The sequence below is a fragment of the Rhinatrema bivittatum genome, chromosome 9 (genome assembly GCF_901001135.1).
Source record: "Rhinatrema bivittatum chromosome 9, aRhiBiv1.1, whole genome shotgun sequence".
NCBI lineage: Eukaryota > Metazoa > Chordata > Amphibia > Gymnophiona > Rhinatrematidae > Rhinatrema > Rhinatrema bivittatum.
Window position 1 is genome coordinate 185,192,895 of NC_042623.1, and position 19,333 is coordinate 185,212,227.

Sequence of the window (19,333 nt, forward strand, 5' to 3'; positions counted from 1 at the left end):
TTCAGCCCCTGCGGGGGGTTCCCAATCCTGGTCCCGTGGATCCTCCTCGGGACCCGCTCCTCCTGGATTCCAACGGGGATGTCGATGAGTCCACCCTGGTAGAGGGAGTCGATCCCTGTGTTTTCCGATTGTTCAGGGGGGAGGAGCTGGATCCTTTGATCCCTCATGTCCTAGCGGAGCTGGAAGTTGAAGCCCCGCATCCCAGCATGGAGCCTGTCAGGGGGAATCCGGTCCTCTCAGGGCTGCGCACCCCTCCCAAAACCTTTCCCTTTCACCCAATGCTCATGCAGCTCGTGACCCGGGAATGGGACTCTCCTGAGGTGACCCTGCATGTGGGGAGGGAAATGGAGAAACTTTATCCCTTACCCGATGAGGCATTGGGCATTCTCACAATTCCCAAGGTGGGCGCGTCGGTCTCAGCGGTCACTAAGCGGACAACCATTCCCGTGACTGGGGCGACTGCTCTTAAAGATTTGCAGGATCAGAGACTTGAGGTCCTTCTCAAATGGATCTTTGAGGTTTCAGCACTGTGTGTTCGTGCAGCTGTCTGCAGTAGCTTAATGCAAAGGGCAACCCTGGGATGGGTACAACAAATGCTCACCTCTCAGGAGTTGCCTCCAGAGGACGCTGACCAGGCGAATAGGATGGAATCCACGATGGCTTTCACTGCAGATGGATTATATGATTTGCTCCGGGCTTCTTCGCACAATATGGCTACAGCAGTCTCAGCCAGGAGGCTTCTTTGGCTTTGTAACTGGTCGGCAGACGTTTCTTTTAAGACCCAGTTGGGCATCCTTCCCTCTAAAGGGAAATTGCTGTTTGGGGAGGAGTTGGAAGCCCTCATCAAATCTCTGGGTGAGAGCAAGGTGTATAAGTTGCTGGAGGATAAGCTCCAGTCTTCCAAATTCTTTGGTTCAACACGGTCGGGTTTCAGGATAGCGCAGATTTTGGCAGGCTAGGGCTCCCACCTTTCCCGCCCGGCAACAGATTCAGAGATCTCAGTCTTGGCCTTCTTCCTTTCGTGGCCGCCGGCTCTTCCATGTTGGAGGTTCTCAAGGGGCCGCAGGGGACAAGCAGGCCCAATGAAGGGCCTCTCCCCAGTTCCAGTGGTGGGCAGCCGCCTCTCACTCTTTCTCGAGGAGTGGGTCAAGATTACGTCAGACCAGTGGGTCCTCAGCATAATCGAAAACGGCTACGAGTTGGATTTTGCCCACCCGTTAAGGGATCTGTTCCTGGTATCGCCCTGCGGGTCTCAAGCCAAGCGGGATTTGGTAAGGAAAACCCTGGATCGGTTGATATCCCTGGCGGCCATAGTGCCTGTTCCTCCAGAGAAGCGCGGGTCTGGCAGGTACTCCATCTATTTTGTGGTCCCAAAGAAGGAGGGAACATTTTGCCCGATCATGAACCTGAAACAGGTCAACCGAGTTCTTTGGTTTCCACGGTTCCGCATGGAGACTCTCCACTCGGTCATTGCGGCCGTCAACTCAGGAGAATTTTTGGCCTCTTTGGACCTAACAGGCATATCTTCACATAGGGATCCGCAAGCGTCATCAGAGATTCCTCCGGTTCATGGTTTTGGGAGAACATTATCAGTTCCAAGCGCTCCCATTTGGGTTGGCGAAGGCTCCGTGAGTATTCACCAAGGTGATGGTGGTGGTTGCAGCAGCCCTCAGGCAGGAGGGGATCTTAGTCAACCCCTACCTGGATGACTAGCTCATACGGGCGAAATCAGACCACCTCTGTCGGATGGCGGTCCAAACAGTTTTGCTTCGCCTCCAATCTCTTGGTTGGGTGGTCAACTTTGCCAAGAGCCAGTTGGTCCTTTCTCAGGTTCTGAATTTCTTAGGCACTCGGTTCGAGATTTCGGTAGGCAAGGTCTTCCTCACCCAAGAAAGGATGCTCAAGTTATGGGCGCAAATACGTTGGCTCTTGTCCTTACCTCTTCCCCTAGTGTGGGATTATTTGCAAGTACTTGGTTCCATGGCATCTACTCTGGAGTTGGTTCCCTGGGCGTTTGCGCATATGAAACCTTTGCAGAGGGCGTTGCTTTCTCGTTGAAACCCGGGGCGGTTGTCCCTCCTGGAACCCACCAGGTCCAGTCTCGATTGGTGGTTGATTCTGACCCACTTGCAACGGGGAATGGACCTGGAGGAACCATAGTGGGTGATCATGATGACAGATGCCAGCCTCTCAAGCTGGGGAGCGGTCTGCCAATCAAGCGCCACTCAGGGCCAATGGACGATTTATCAGGCGACATGGTCCATCAATCGGTTGGAGACCAGGGCAGTGTGCCTTGCATTACGTGCTTTTCTCCCTCTGGTCCGTCAGCGGTCGGTACAGATATTGTCGGACAATGCGACAACCGTAGCCTACATCAACCGTCAGGGAGGAACCAAGAGTCGGCTAGTGGCCTTGGAGGCTGACTGCCTCATGGCATGGGCAGAGCGCCATCTGGTCCGGCTGGTGGCCTCCCACATAGCCAGGATAGACAATGTTCAGGCGGATTTTCTCAGTCGTCAGTATCTGGATCCCGGCGAGTGGGAGCTGTCAGGTGCAGCCTTCCAGATCCTCACTCGCCGCTGGGGTGTTCCTCACCTAGACTTGATGGCGACTCAGAAGAATGCAAAGGCGGCCCGTTTTTTCGGTCGTCGGAGAGATCACGGGTCAGAAGGGGTGGATGCCCTCGTCCTTCCATGGCCTCGCAATGTTCTGTTATACGTGTTTCCCCCCTGGCCACTAGTGGGCAAGGTCTTGCGTCAGATAGAGGCTCACGCAGGGTCAGTCATTCTTGTGGCTCCGGAATGGCACTGGCGGCCGTGGTTTGCAGATCTGATCAACGTGGCAATCGACGGTCCAATTCGTCTCAACCATCTCCTGAATCTTCTTCAGCAAGGTCCAGTATTTTTCGATCAAGCGGATCGCTTTTGTCTAGCGGCCTGGCTTATGAGAGGAGACAGTTGAGAAAGAGGGGATATTCTGATTCAGTTATATCTACCCTCCTACAAGTGAGGAAGTCTTCTACGTCACTAGCCTGTGTTCAGGTCTGGCGGGTGTTCGACTCCTGGTGCTGCGGGTTGCATGTGTTCCCGCGTTGGGCCTCGGTGGCTCAGATTCTGGCCTTTTTGCAAGAAGGCCTAAAGAAAGGATTGGCTTGCAGTTCTCTCCGGGTGCAGGTCGCGGCCCTGGGGTGTCTGCGGGGCAAGGTTGACTGTTTTTTCCCGGGCAGCTCATCCAGATGTGTCCCGTTTTTTGAAGGGGGCTAAACACTTGAATCCTCCGGTCAGAAAGGTTTGCCCTTTGTGGAGTTTAAATTTGGTTCTCTGTGGCTTATGTGGTCTTCCATTTGAGCCTCTCAAGCGGGCCACGTTGAAGGACCTGACTCTCAAGACGGTTTTTCTGGTGGTGATCACCTCTGCAAGGCGGGTCTCGGAGCGTCAAGCTTTGTCGTGTCGAGAGCCATATCTCCGTATTTCGGATTCCGGGGTTTCTCTACAGACTGTGCCCTCTTTCTTACCGAAGGTAGTGTCAGGTTTTCATTTGAATCAGACGGTAGAGTTGCCTGCATTTCCAAATTTGGATCCTTGTTCTCCTATGGATAGGGATCTGCATAAATTGGATGTCCAGCGGGTCCTTCTTCGTTATCTGGAGGTGACCAACACTTTTCGTTTGTCGGATCTTTTGTTTGTCTTATGGAGTGGTCCTAAGAAGGGCCAAAAGGCGTCCAAAGTTACTGTTGCTAGGTGGTTAAAGGAGGCCATTACCTCCACTTAGTCTGTATGGGCCGCGCCATTCCGGACAGTTTGAAGGCGCATTCCACCAGATCTCAGGCGGAGAGTCAATTTTTCTCGCCACAGGAGATCTGTAGAGCAGCCACTTGGAAATCGTTGCATACCTTTGCTAAGCATTACTGGGTGGACGTTCGCGCTCCGGATGTTGACTGCTTTGGCAGCGGTATTCTGCACGCTGGACTCTCCAGGTCCCACCCCATTTAGGGCAGCTTGGGTACATCCCAGCGGTCTGGACTGATCCTGGTACGTACAGGGAAAGGAAAATTGGTTTTTACCTGCTAATTTTCATTCCTGTAGTACCAAGGATCAGTCCAGACGCCCGCCCTTGGGTTTTTTGGAGAGTCGGTTACGTATTGTGATTTTCAATCTGCAGAATTCTTTACAGTGATAGCCATTTGCGTGGCGTATGGAAGTGTCCTTTCTTGTACATATGTTCTGCGATTCTCCGGTTTTTGGCGGTTTTACGGTTTTTTGACTGTGCAAATTTGATGTAGCCATTGGTTATTAATTTTGGGGGTTTTATCCTCTAATTTTTTCTTCTGCTATGGTATCGATAATACTGAAGGATCGCAGGTGGCACACCAAGTTAAGAGGGGGTGCCTTTCAGCTTTTTTTCTCTGACTCCACCTGCTGGAAGGGAGACACAACCCAGCGGTCTGGACTGATCCTTGGTACTACAGGAACGAAAATTAGAAGGTAAGAACCAATTTTCCTTTTCTAATTGACTTGAAAGACCCAAGGAGCAAGAGAAAAGTGCCAGTCCTAAGATGATAATAATAATATAACACCCCCACCCCCTTTCACTTTTCTAGGCATCAAAAACAACTCAGCAATGGTTCTTTAATCTATTCCTCAAGAATCCCAAAAAGGGAGAGTTTCAGGGTAACCAAAATATGCCAAGTAAGCAAGTGTATGCCAGTATGTCACATGAATATTCATTGTGGATTGCCCCAATACCAATCTGGTTGGGAGTTTTGAGGACTGGATTCAAGAATCACTGACTTACATGAACTTTCTTCTATCAGAACCAAAAGGACCAGACTACAAGGTACGCTAAAAAGTGTCAGACAGAATCCAAAGGACTGTCCGAGAGTATTTCTGAGATGTAATCTGCACCGGGTTATGCAGCATAAGAGCTCATATTGGACAGGGGCTCTGCCAATAATTATGACCTGGACTGAACTTCAGTGTACTGTGCAAACGCATCAACAGAACCTAAACCGCACAGCTCCTTACAAAGAAAGCTCAGCCTCCCGAGTTTCAGAGGCAGTGCAGGACCTTCTTAAATCGTGCCACTGGAGTGAGTGACAGAGGGGAATTGGTGATCAACTTTCCAGTCAGGCTTGGAGTGAAATGTTACTGACATTGCACATATCCTTATTTCCTCAGGCGGGGAGAAGATGTCTCTGTCGATATCTGTCCTGCTGGCGCAGGCTGTTTTCCTATTGCTGATTTCCCAGCGTCTGCCAGCGACTTCCCTGGCTGTCCCTCTCATTGGCAAGTAAGTCCGTCCTAGTGCTCTAGCTGAAGAGGAGATGCAGCCAGTTTAAATGTGGATGCAGCAAAACCTTGCTGAAAGAGAGGTCTTAGGTCTGGTTGCATACATTTACTTTATTCTATCAAAGAAGCTGTGCCCCTGAACAGTATTTCATCAGGAGATCCAAAATGGGGTCTTTATGATACAGACTGCAGTCAGACCCTGTGGCCTGAAAGAAGCTTGCAGACACAATAGCTACAAGTACAGGTATCCTGTATTCAAACTCATTTGTAGGCCACAGGGGGCTCATGAGTTGGGTATGATTGGGATAGGTTAAGTTATCTAGAAGTACTTCATTCTTGCTATTGTCTTTTTTTCCCCAGGAATTTTGAGGGATTTGTAGGAGATGCTGCATTACAAATTAAAATAACCCAGTGCCTTAACAGAGCACCTAACATGTCATATAGAGCCTGTACTATCTTGGAAGCAGGCAGGTTCTCTTTCACTTACTTAAGTCACAATAGGCTCTGGTACTGTGTATATTCTTCACACCTCAGACCATGCACTTCCCTCACTTTAGAACATCTTTGCTGCCCACAGCCAGAGGATAAAGTAATGTTCCCTGTACGTACCAGGATCAGTCCGGACAGTGGGTTATGTCCCCCGTCCAGCAGATGGAGTCAGACAAGGCTTCGGAGGGTGCTGACATATCAACCAGTGCACCCTCTGTGAGTCCTCAGTATCTTTCTGACTCCAGCAGATAGTAGAGGAATCTTGGCTTCCCCTGTTTTGAGGACACCACCTCCTCTTTTCTACTTCTATTATTTGGCTTTTTTCTTAGGTTGGATCAAGTTAAAAAAAAAAAAAAAAAAGTTGGAGGGTTAGAGAGTTTTCTATTGGCTTGCAGGCAGTTCTGTCTTGTCTCCTCTCCCCCTCTATCTCTCTCTCTCATTCTGTCTCCGGGGGTAAGTTCTCTGTTGGAATTTCTTGTGAATTTTTATTTACTTTTTTACAGTTTTCTCCCCAGGTACGTGGTTGGGGAGGTGGATGTTGGAGGTTTCAACCTCTCCCCTCCCTCGCCGCGACCCGACCCGCGGCCCCGAGATGCGCATTCCCCAGGGCTGCTGCAGCAGAGTAGTTCCATTCCTCTGCTGCCACTGACAGGGTCGGAGGTGCAGCGGTTCCAACACCCCCCCCCCCCCCCCCCCGAGCATGCCGAGGGGGGGGGAGGGGAGCTGTTGTGGAGCCGGGAATCCCGCGGTTATCCCGCGAGGGCTTGTGTACAAGGTACCTCCCTGGTGGGGAGGACACCTCTCAGCCGCCGGGACATTTCTTTTTGCGCGATTCAACACGCCCAAGGGAGCAGAGGCCGGCCCTGTTGCCGCTTCGAGCGGGAACGGTGGCCATCTTGGAATCGGAGAATCACAGGCAGGAGCCATCAGGAGAAGACAGGGAGGATTTTTTGACTCCGGTTCCACCACTGAGTCCCCAGGGACAGTCAGGAGACTCTCCTATGCCCCCCCCCCCCCCGCGAGCCCCCCTACCTTTTCTGCGGATTTTATCTTGCTCATGCATATTTGCAATGGCTGGGCCAGGCTATGGAGCCCATGGCGGAACCCCTGCCACCCAAAGTTCCCAGGCTAGCGGATGCTCTTTCGGGGATCCAGGACTCAGCGGGGGGGGGGGAACCAGGGGCCACCCTTGGGACTTCCGGGGTGCGTTTCGTCCTCCCACCGGCGGGAGGGGCAGGATCGCCTCCGGATCAGGGGGGGATTCTCCTCCCCCCATCAGGATGATCCCCTCCTTGCCGCACAGATGGAAGGTGATGACCCGAGGGTACTCAGGATCTTCAAGAAGGACGAGTTGGACGCACTCATCCCTCACATTCTACAGGAGCTGGACATCGAGCCCCCCCCCCCCCTGATCCGCTGGTGCCTCCCACCCCTCTTCGAGTAAGAAGGGGGATCCAGTCCTAGCGGGCCTACGCCCTCTGTCCAGGGCCTTTCCTACCCATCCCACCTTCCTACATCTATCGGCCAGGGAATGGGACACTCCTGAGGCCTCGCTTAAGGTCAGTAGAGCAGTGGAAAAGCTATATCCCCTTCCCGAGGATTTCCTGGAGCTTCTTAAGGTTCCAAAGGTGGACTCCGCGGTGTCAGCAGTCACAAAGCGGACAACTATCCCAGTTACGGGTGGCACGGCCCTGCGGGATCTACAGGACAGGAAACTGGAAGTCTATCTCAAAAGGGTGTTCGAGGTTTCGGCCTTGGGAATCCGCGCTGCCATTTGTAGTTCATTAGCGCAGAGAGTGGGACTCCGCTGGGTTCAGCAACTCCTCACTTCTCAAGACCTGCCTCCGGAGGAAGCAAGCCAGGCTGACCGCCTGGAGGCTGTCATTGCCTACGGAGCAGATGCTCTATATGACCTACTCCGCGTACTGGCAAGATCCATGGTGTCCGTGGTATCAGCAAGACGTCTTTTCTGGCTCCGAAACTGGTCGGCTGATTCCTCTTCCAAGTCCAGCCTGGGATCTCTTCCCTTTAAGGGTAAATTTCTTTTCGGGGAGGATCTGGACCAGATCATTAAGTCACTGGGTGAAAATACGGTACATCATCTGCCCAAGGACCGTCCGCAATCTGCAAGGTCGTTTAATTAATTAATTTATTTTATTTTTAATTTTTTGCTCACCTTTATATTAATGTCATCCGCACTTGTATTTCCCACATTTTTTTACAACATGTCCATTCCCTGTTTAACCAGTCGTGTGTTTGTTTTTTATTGTTTGGCTATTAAGTTTTTTTAGATTGTGAGAGCCTTTCCTTTATTCACGTTTGATTCATCATTTTTTTTACATTGAAACACAGGCGAGTTATTTTACAGTCACAATTGTATTATTCAATCCAGTTGGCAATGTGTGTTATTTTCAATTATATTTTCTATACAGTGCACAGCCTTTTTGAAAAACTCATTGACACAAGATAATCTTCATACGTATGAAAGATATTTCTCACACAGTTAAAATCATCCATTCTTTTATATAATGACATGCCCTTGTTCCTATTGCAAGTTACATTTCTTATTATATATGTTCAATTTATACGGTCAATTTATATGTTCCATTTTACATGTTCTAATCCATTTGTTACCATACAATTGTCTATATGATTTGGTTTTTTATTTATGTTTGTCTCTTTTTAAGATGTATGCGTTATTTGTTTATTGTAGCCCCTGAGGCAGCCCCTATGTGGGGGCGAAACTCGGCCTGAGTCGGGCGTTTTGATATTGGATTAACTAGTCTCCTAATAATTTATTGGTTATTCTGCTTTGATATCGTGTATACTGAGGGATCGCAGGTGGCACACCAGGTTAAGAGGGGGTGCCTTTTCAGTTTTTTCTCTGACTCCCTCTGCTGGAAGGGAGACACAACCCAGCGGTCTGGACTGATCCGTAGTACTACAGGAACGAAAATTAGCAGGTAAGAACCAATTTTCCTTTCTTTGCCTCCCCTAGCAGAACACTTAACTGCAAAATTGCATGGGGAAAGATTTTTTTTTAAAAAACATTTGGGGCCTGATTTACTAAGCTTTTATCCCATCGACACAGAATGGGGGGGAAAAAAAAGCCTTTAGTATTTTATCCCAGTCAACAAATAACCAGTAAATATGTAGAAGGCCCCACAGCTAAGCACTGTCCTCTGGTCCTGCAGGTACTTAATGTTTATCATGGTGCTGGTCACCGTGGTGGTTGTGAGCTGCGTCGTCGTGTTGAACATTCACTTCCGGACCCCCAGCACTCACACAATGTCGGTGTGGCTCAAAGAGGTAGGTTTAAGCAGAGGTGAGTGTGGTGTTGGAAAAGAGGCTGATGCTGCCCGCATAAGACAGGACCTCATTCTGTAGCTCTGGCTCTTTCTTCTGCTTGGCAGTTAGCTGGTAATAAGTCACAGGATCACCTGCTTTGTGGCTCTTTTATGATTCTCCGAAGACATTGGTCACTTTTATCTGGGTAAAGCACCTCTTATTGTGCTCAAGTAGTAGAAAGTAGATAGAATACAAATATTCAAGCGGTCTGTCAGATAATGTCTTCACTTTTGATGTCCCTTCCTCTGTGGGAGGCGAGTACTGTGTCTAGCACAGTCCAACGAAGTTATTCAGAATCATGTTTAAATTGTAGACAGTGCTTATAACTATAGGTGCATCCGGCTTTTGGGTATTTAATTGGCTGTGACGTTCTCTCAGCCAAACTCTGACAGGCCTCTTAGTGCGTCCAACACATAACTGGGGACAAGGACATTGTAGCAAATAAACTACACTGTGTGATTCACAGTTATAATTAAAACATTTTTTTTGTATATCTTTTTTTTTTTTTTTTTAATCGGATGCTGCCAAGCTGTACCTTCCATTGTGTTTACACATATGTTACAAGTTCCCCACAGGGACGATAGCCATGATGTCGTAACAGTTCGTTATTATCTGTAACTGATTGAAGTGACACAGGAACCACATGATCTTTTTTTGCTAGAGCCCCTCATATGAAATTGATGGTTCCTCCGCAAACACATTATGAAATTGAAGGACATGCCAGTGTTGTTGTTTGCTACTGCGAGCTATGAAAGTAGATTTCACAGAATACTGCAAAACACAAACTGTTTGTGATGGCTGATCCTTATTATGATATTGTAACAATGAAGGGCGAGGGGAATATAACGCCCTTTTATATGCTGCTCGCACTCCAGAGAATGGATATCCTCTCTCAAAAAATCACTTCACTAGAATATATGCCTGTATCTTAAATTCAGGTAAAGTTAAACAAATTCTTTGGTTGCGAAAAATTGACCTACGGGGAGACCATCTTTAAAGGCTCGGGGGTGAAATCTGTGGTAGATAAGTAAATTGTTCCTGTCTATCAGTTTGTGGAATACCGTAGTTTCTAAAACATGATCTTTTTTTCAAAATGAATATGTCCAAAAAAGAAATTTCAACCAAACTTGAATTGATTGAAAATTTTAAATATGGGTCACAAATCAAAAAAATATTTTAAAGGTTCTTCATTGGAATCCCACAAAAACAACAAATTGTCAATATATCTGACCCAGAATGTTATGTGTGAAAAATACGGTGATGAATAAATGAAACGTCACTCCAGTGCATCCATACCTAGGTTGGCTATTGTGAGGGTGCCACAAATGACCCCCCATCGCAATCCCATGGATTTGTAAATAGAAATTGCCCTCAAATTTTAAAAAGTTATGTTGCAGGACTAACCTATCTATTGACAAAATAAAGTTCACAGGAACTCGGTGTGCATGTGCATTGGACAGAAATATGTTGGAAATTGTATCCATTGCTACTTTATGTGATACATTGGTATATAAGGATATAACATCTATAGTAACCAAAATAGTATCATCAGAAATGAAAGAAATGTCCTGAATTTTATTCAAAACTTGAGTAGTGTACTGGACATAAGACCGCATTTGTTTAACATAAGGTTTCAAAAATTTATCAAGAAAGATTGCCTGTTGAAAATATACTATATAACAGTCAGTTTTGGATACCTACTGTATTAGTGTGTAGGCACTGCCCTTTTCCCACTACGCCTCGGCTGTAACTTTTATTTTCCAGGGACACAATTTCCCTGTTCAGGATCTCATTGACTTTTTATTCTATTACTTTTCTTATGTCTCCTGCACAAACAACTTTTTCCTCCTCCAATGTTCCTAGTTGTTCTTATGCAAGCTGCCTCGTATTCTGCGCATGTCACAGCCAGCCGAGAGTGAGCCGGAACCCTGGGACGGCGTCTTGTTACGCCGCAGCAGTTCTGTGGGCTACATCATCAAGGCGGAGGAATACTTGTCGGTGAAGTCCCGCAGCGAGCTCATGTTCGAGAAGCAGTCTGAGCGCCATGGGCTGGCCAGTAGGGTAACACCCGCACGTACGGAAATGAGTTTCGTTCTACATGATCAAGAACCTTGGTTTCCATTCAGTCGGGGCAATGTGCAATTTATTCTCCGACTGAGAGAAAAATTCAGCCTGGCGTGAAAATGCCTTGTTTTGTGTGTCTAATTTTAAAAAGATATTTTTTGACTCAGCATTCAAATCTAATGACTGCTCTCGGATCCCATATGTAATAGGTTAGTCCTTAATGGAGCAATTTTTATGAGGACCTGCATCGTAGGGATGTGCATTCATTGGGCTATTCGCTTCAGCTATGTGCACATATCTCGCGATTGGAAGGTACACGCACAAAACTGCGTGCGCGCATTCGGGTAGGCACCCACATGCATGCATACCAGCAGTTTTGTGCGTGTACCTTCCATTTGTGAGGTGCGCGCACACGAGATAAATGGATTAAAAAAAAATCCCCCAACAAATCCATATCCCTACTGCAGAGATGCAAAATCCAAGCAGCAGTTCAGAGAGGGAAAGTGCGAGCATGCTTTGCTCTTGAAAGTTGCTCGTGGAAAAAGGGCCTGCAGACATTTGTGGGTCTGTGTTTTCCCCTGAAAATAACAGGCGCAGATTTGTCATCTCTGTGCATTATTTCCCGGCCCCCCAACCTAAACATGCTCCCTAGGCCTGCTTACTTTTTACCTGGCCAAAAGAATATTCATTGATCCCTCTGCATACTTTTAGCTGTGCAAATGACTTCTGAAAATTCCCCCTCCCCCAGCAGAAGGGAGGGCCTAGGAGTCAGGGAAAGGTTAGATTTATTCTCATTTTATACATTTTCCTTCCCCCCCCCCCCCCCCCCCCAGTGTTCACTGAACATGTGACTAGGAAGCTAGGAGGGTCGCACCTTCCTCTGACTAACAAGCAGGTGTATGATTGGTGCCCTCCTGAAACCCATATGTGAGACTGTTCTGACAATAATTTCCAGAGCCTGCTCGTCCATCCATCCATTCATCCAGCCTGCTCTGATCAATGGTGCAAAACATGACTCTCTCTTCTGTTTCCCTAAACAGGAATGAACCCCCACAACCATGATGACATCCAAGAGCTGCTGTACAATGAGATTAAGCCTGCCATAGATGGAACCAATTTCATCGTTAAGCACATGAGAGACAAAAACAACTACAGCGAGGTTTGCAGGGGTTATAGGTCTTCTCCCTGCAGTGCATCTCTGTGGCAATTGAAGGAAATCTGCATACTTTTAAAGCCTGGGCAGCACAAGAACCCATGGTTCCTGAAGGAGTGACTTGTGTGCCGCAGACCTTGGGATCCCTGTGAAACGTAGAAATGATGGCAGAAAAGGACCAAATGGTCCATTCAGTCGGCCCAGCCGTGCCATACAGGTCTCCCCACAAAGTTATCATCAGGGGGTGGCATTTGACTTGCAGTTACCCCCCATACTTATTTTCCCAAACTGTCAAAGTCAGGGCCCTGTTGGTTTCTGTCTGAGTCCAATTCCCCTTTATCTTTGGCCGCTGTGCTGGGAGCCTAACCCCACCCCTTTTTTGCAAGCCCCGGGACTTAGACGCGTCCCGGGGCTTTTGAAAATAGGCCCGGCGCACGTAAACCTGGTTACGCGCATAAACCCTTCTAAAATCTGGCCCTCAGTCTCCAGGACACTGGGGTCAGGTTTACATCAATACATTCCAGTGTGGTACTTAAAGCAACAGCTATAAAAAATACAAATAAAAAAGATTGCTGCAAGCCTGCTCTGTAGAGGAGGAGACTTGTGCCAGTCTAAAGATCCTGTTCTTCCTCTTCACTTTTTAGTCTTTCGCTTTATTTTCCCTTCATGGTCTTTTTTTTCTTTCCTTCACCTTCTCTCACTGTTTTACGTTCTCTCATCTCCCTGCATCTCTCTTCCACTTTTTCCCTTCCTCTATTCTCACATCCTCTCTCTCTCTCTCTCACTTCCAGGAGAAGGATAACTGGAATCGAGTGGCAAGGACGGTTGATCGCCTCTGCCTGTTTCTGGTGACCCCTGTGATGATTCTGGGAACCATGTGGATCTTCCTTCAGGGCAGTTACAACCACCCCCCTCCTCTGCCATTTGCTGGGGACCCCTTTGACTACAAAGAGGAGCATAAGCGCTATCTCTAGGGCTCCCAAACGACCGAGGAATCCCCACATAATTTTCTGCACAGCCCCTTCCTCTGCCATATGCAAAGCACGTGTTCCTTAGCCACCTACGGTAGCCATATGAAGTCATTAACTTGTATTTTGTCTTTTGTAAAACTGTTCTTTTTTCCAGCTTGCCAGCGTGGCCTGCCCTTTTCTGCCTGGACAGCACTAAACGTAAAAACGTCTCTTCAAAACTGGATTTTTTTCTTTAAGTTCTGTTGTATTTATATTTTATTTGTGTTGGGAACAAGTGAATTATTTGGCCTGCTTATCGCCAGGAAAGGAAAGGGACTGGAGAAAGTGCTGATGAAAAGTGGACAGTGAGGAACAGCAAAAGGCTGAACGAGTTGTAGAGAAAATGCATTTTAGACTCCAAAATCTAGAGAAGGCTCCAACAATTGGAAGCAGAGAATGCTTTCCCTGGCTGTGTTTTGGTGCATAGCTGCACCTCATTTCCAGCCGTTATCCTGTCCTGATCCTAAGCCGTCTTACCCTTAGCGATGGCTGTTTTGGAAGCTGAGTCTAACGTGGGCGGGAACTGTATTCATTTCTTCCATCCTCCAGGCTGAGGGGAAGAATGATGGTGAGCTGTTGTCCAGGGCTCTCGGGACCATGGCGAGGTATACGGGATAAGACTTGTTTTGCATGTCGGACAAAGAAAAAAAAGCAAGGGTCCTTAGTGCGCTCTATGTATTACGATTAAGTCATCCACAGAATGCGCCTTGTTTTTTTGCAGGGTTCAGGAGATTTACTGGACCTTCGGAGGGGGTGCAGGGCGTGCATATTGCTGGTCACCCTGCTGAGCTTAGTGATGGGATGTTACACCTTTCTACAAACAGCACAAGCAAAAATAGTAGTTAATGAGTTAAAGGTTATCATAGTGACATAATACATGATGGCAGAAAAAGACCAATCAGCCCGTCCATCCATCTGTCCACACTAAGGATATCTCCCAGCTGCCAGCCTTACAATGTGATGGCCTGTAGGATGTTGTCCTTATCCAAGGCAGCTTTTGCTCTCTCCTTCCTTGGTATTGAATGTCTTGGGTAGATAAGCATCTGAATTTACCAAAGTAGTTGACACCTATGTCAAACCATAAAGCTGTTGCCTGAATATCTGGCCTCGTAGGTCCCCTGCATGGCCTGCCAGACAGACTTTGCTACATGACTGCCTGCATTTCTGCTAGGACTCATCAGTCTTCTTATTGCTTATAAGAAAGTAATCGGTGCTGCAATTAGGACTTTTGCCAGGCCTAGTAAATAGTCTGTCGCTGATTCCAGTCATCAATATTTGAGAAACCTGTGCAGGTGCAAGGTCCATGGGCATTTTTGACCCTTTGTACCTGCTAGTTAGTTTTTAAAGGGAAACTTTTGTACCCATGGACCTTGCACTGCAATATCTGTGAGCTGGCTGTGTAAATCTGCAAATCAGATCTCCATCCTGCCTCCCCCCCTTAACCATCTCCACCCTGGGACAGCCATTTTACCATAGGTGGGGGACAATAGTCACCTGGCTAGATCCTGCTGAAAACTGACCTCCCTAGACATAACTTGCATCTTGCTGGTATCATGACAGTTGTATGCTTGTCAAGGAAATCCTGGAAACTGACATTTTGGGGATTTTCTGCTATTTTTTCAAAAATTCTTGCTTTGCTTAAAAATGAACATTTTGCTGACGCTGTTGTATCACTTCAGCTATTATCCCTTAAGCAGGGCTTAGTTTGTAGACAAAAAGGAAGTGGGAGGGTGAAGCAGAGGGGAGGAGGAGGGGGCTGAGTGTGAACCCTTCCATATACACATATATCTCTATCTATCTATCTATCCGTGTGCGAGTAGACCCAGTAGCAGCAGAAGCAATGGGGCTGACAGGCATTCACCTCCTGTCTCTTCACCCGTTCTCATTCTTTCTCATGACCTGTCAGTCGAGCCAGGAAAATGCATAAAAATCAAGGCCATGCATCTGTTCTCAACTTGGGATAAGCCGATGAAACATTCCCTCTTCTGCTTTCTCTGGGGTCGGGGGGGAGTCAGAAATGATCCTGCTACCCCCAGCTCTGCTCTGTTTCTGCAGAGAGCCGGAACTGATTTACATCACTACTACTGGTCTGTTTCCGTGGGGTGGGGGGAGTCATAACTGAATTACACGGCCGGGTCTTGTCGGCCTTGTTTGTAAAACCACCACAGTCTCCTTAGGTCCATCAGAAATGAAGTCCTGGGTAACAGACACAAAATGGGATTGAAACTTGTGAACTGTAGTGCTCATCAAAGCCAGGGCTGATGCCTTGATAAGTGGCACTGTTGCTGATAAGTTACAGATTTGTACCAGTTCAACTCTGTGTCATTTTCTTTTTTTGCTCTGATGCATTTGCTTCATTATCACCACTTCTCCTCCTCCCTCCTGTTAGAAGAGGAGGGGATGGAGAAGAACAGGAGGGAAGGGGGTGGATCCGGGGCGGGGGGAGTGGTTGTTCTCCACTCCAGGCTCTCACCCTCTCTCCATCTCTTTCTTGCAGGCTTCCTGAAGGGGAGGGGCTTGAGCAGAACACCTCCCCACCCCCCCTTGCAGGTTCCCCCACCAGTTAAGCCCTGTCCCTGTAATATGATAGATCCAAACTACTTATAGTCAACAGTATTTTACTTATGCATTTTATTGCTTTTGTTTATATACAGAGAGTGTTATATTTCATAATGTATGTTTTTGTTATATTTTATTGAAAACCACTTTGATTTTATATGATGAGGCAGTATATCAAATTAATTAAACCTTAAACAAAAGTCTTGAGTGCATTTATTTAGACAGAGAACAAAGCTCATATGAATATATGAAAGCTGCATTATGTATCCCATTACAGCTAGACAACTTTCTTTCTTTCTTTCTTTCTTTCTTTCTTTCTTTCTTTATTTAAAAACTTTTCTATACCGTCGTTTAGCGATGCACCATCACAACAGTTTACAAATAGGCACGTAGAATTCAGTTTGGTTTAAAATTTGTCTAAAAAAGTGCCAATAAATTTTTCTGTTACATGTTTCAATAATATAAGTTATATGGTAAGTGGTTTGGATTTTTTCCATTTATATGATTAATAAAATAACCATACAAGTATTATACTTTATACTGTAATTTTCTTATATTAACATTTAATTATGAGAAAAATAATAAAATAAGCAATTATGCTCTTGGGTGACTTTATGCTGTGTGTAAATGTTCTTTTGTTCTTCTTATTCTCCGTTCTCACTGTGAAAAGCTTTTTTGAAAAGCCATGTTTTTAAACTCTTTTTGAAGAGTTTTAAATCTCTCATTAATCTTATTTCAAGTGGCATTGTGTTCCATAATATTGGACCAGCTAAGGATAGTGTGCTCTCTCTTACTTGGGTCAGTTTTGCTGTCTTTACAGAGGGGATGGTTAGTAGAGCTTTATTGGCTGATCTGAGATTTCTCTGGGGGACATGTAATCGTAGTGCTGTGTTTAGCCAATCAGCTTTCTCATCATTAATTAGTTTGTGAATTGTGCATAGTGTTTTAAATTGCACTCTTTGTTCAATTGGCAGCCAGTGTAATTCGGCAAGTGTTTGAGTGATGTGATCTCTTTTGCTTTTTCCAGTAAGTATTCTGGCAGCAGAGTTCTGTAAGATTTGTAGTGATCTTAATGTTGAATACGGGAATCCCAGGAATAGTGTGTTACAGTAGTCTGTGCTAGCGAATATAAGTGCTTGCAGAACTGTTTGGAAGTGTGCTTGGGTTAATAAGGGTTTTAGTCTTCTGAGGACCATTAGTTTGGCGTAGCCTTCTCTAACTTTCAAGGATATGTGTTGCTTAAGGTTGAGTTCTGTGTCAATTATTACTCCTAGGTTTCGAGCTTTCTCAGCTAGCTCCACTTTCTGATCATTTTTAAATTTGATGGGGTTCTGAATTAATTCAATGTTTTTTCGTTCAAGGTGTATAAATTCTGTTTTTTCGATGTTAATTACTAGCTCCATTTGGTTTAGTAGTTGTTTTATTATATCTAGGTATATCATTGCAAGGTTTAATGTTTTTTCAATTGTTTCATCTACTGGTAAAATTAGTTGGATGTCATCAGCGTATATGTAATGTATGATACCTAGTCCTGCCAAGAGGTGGCATAGAGGCAGCATGTAAATGTTATAGTGTCGCCGATAGTGCTGAACCCTGGGGTACCCCTGTTTTAAGCTTGATTTTGTCTGATATAGAGTTTAACTGTACTTGAAAAAATCTATTGTTAAGGTATGATCTGAACCATTCAATTGTTTTGTTTTGCAGTCCTATTTCTTCTAGCCTTTTTAGTAGCATGTTATGGTTTACTGTGTCAAATGCTGCTGACAGATCTAATAATATCATAATGTAGTGTTTTCCGCTGTCAAATCCTCATAGTACATTATCTTTTAGCGAGGTTAGTAATGTTTCGGTGCTATAATGTTTTCTGAAGCCATGTTGTGAGGGGTAAAGTATGCTATTGTTGTCTAGATGTTCAGCTAGTTGTTTTTGCACCGTTTTTTCTATTAATTTAGCAAGCATGGGTAGGTTTGAAACAGGTCTGTAGTTTCTTAAGACATTTGGATCACTGTTTTTTTTCTTCAGTATTTATTGCACCTTTAAGTAAGTCTGGCATTAATCCTTTGCTCAGGGATAGGTTAATTATTTTGGCTATTGTGTGGGAAGTTATATCAGCTAGTTTTTTTATGTCCATGGTGGGAATGGTGTCGATTTTATTTATTTATTTATTTTTAACTTTTATATACCGATCTTCTTGTAAAGAATACAAATCAAACCGGTTTACAGTGGAACAAAATAACTTCGCATGAGAGCTTACATAGAACCAAAAAACAAAGAATAAACTTTGCATTGATAACTTCGCATGAGAGATTTTGTGGGGCTGGATTCAAATTTTTTAGCATGGATTCCACTTCGATCTGGGATACCTTGTCAAATGTGGACCATTGTGTCACTTTTGTGCATCTTAATTTCTTGTTTAGTTGAGATCGGAATCTTCATTTTAAGGCTTGTGATTTTGTCTGAGAAATAGTGTGCTATTTCGTTACATTTATTCTCATGTGGGGTTTGGGGCGCCTCTGTTTTATCATTAGTCAGATTTTTTACTATGTTAGTGTTCTTGGGTTGTTTGCAAAGTTTTCAATTTTTGAGCTAAAGAATAGTTTTTTTGCATCGAGAATTACATTTTTGTAATAAGCTATTCCCTGTACGTACCCGGATCAGTCCAGACCATGGGTTGAGCCTCCTTTCCAGCGGGTGGAGACAGACTAAAACTGAAAGGGTATCCTATATGAGGACAGAGTCTACCCTGTAGCCCTTCAGTATTTGTCTCCAGCAGGTGGAACAGCTCACCCTGTGGTTCCCTGTTTACCTTATTCTCTGTCCCTTTGGGGATTCTTTATACTTTTTCTTCTCACGCTGTCTGGATCAAGCAAGTATTTACTCTTTATTGATTTAAAAAAAAAAAAAAAAAAAAGCTTGTATGAACTTTGTGTTTTGCTTCCACAGGAGACAGTTCCTGTCTCCTTGCTCTTGCAGGGGCCTAGGGGGGGCTCTGCCCCTTGTTTTATATAGCCTAGGCTCCCTATTCCCGCTGGTCCTCGGCTGCAGGGATGGATATTGGTGGGGTCAGTCACTCCCCTTGTTCAGTAGCTCTCTCTCTTTCTTTCTTTCTTTCTTTCTCTCTCTCTCTCCCTCCTATAAATTTCTCCCTTCACTGGGCTGAATCTTTTCTAAGGCTGCCTGCTGGGATCTTTCCCTGTCTTGTTTAAAAAAAAAAAGGAGAATATAAATAATAAAGGGAGAAAAGTTCTCTACCTTACTTTTTGTAGCCTCTGAGAGAGTTTAGGAGCGTGCAGACTTCAGTCTCTGCCTCCGCTCCTGCAGCCCAGCTGATTTTAAGTGCTGCTCCTCCCCCACATCGGAGCCATGCCGAGATCCCCATTGTGTCTGGCTTGTGGGGATTCCTCCTTGCGTCTCTCTTAGAG

General features: G+C 45.8%; 1 protein-coding gene across 3 annotated transcripts in view; it reads left to right on the forward strand.

Annotated features, from left to right (window-relative positions):
- CHRND (cholinergic receptor nicotinic delta subunit) overlaps positions 1-16,232 on the forward strand; it is a 106,552-nt gene extending 90,320 nt beyond the window's left edge. For 2 of the 3 annotated variants that reach the window (XM_029615669.1, XM_029615670.1), the window contains exons 7-11: positions 5,178-5,289; positions 8,972-9,086; positions 10,989-11,199; positions 12,230-12,348; positions 13,134-13,316. In XM_029615669.1, the coding sequence (XP_029471529.1) occupies positions 5,178-5,289; positions 8,972-9,086; positions 10,989-11,199; positions 12,230-12,348; positions 13,134-13,316 (740 nt within the window). Of the gene's footprint in view, positions 1-5,177; positions 5,290-8,971; positions 9,087-10,988; positions 11,200-12,229; positions 12,349-13,133 lie in introns of all 3 variants that reach the window. The other variant, XM_029615668.1, reaches the window with a different exon arrangement.
- The last annotated feature ends 3,101 nt before the right edge of the window (positions 16,233-19,333 follow it).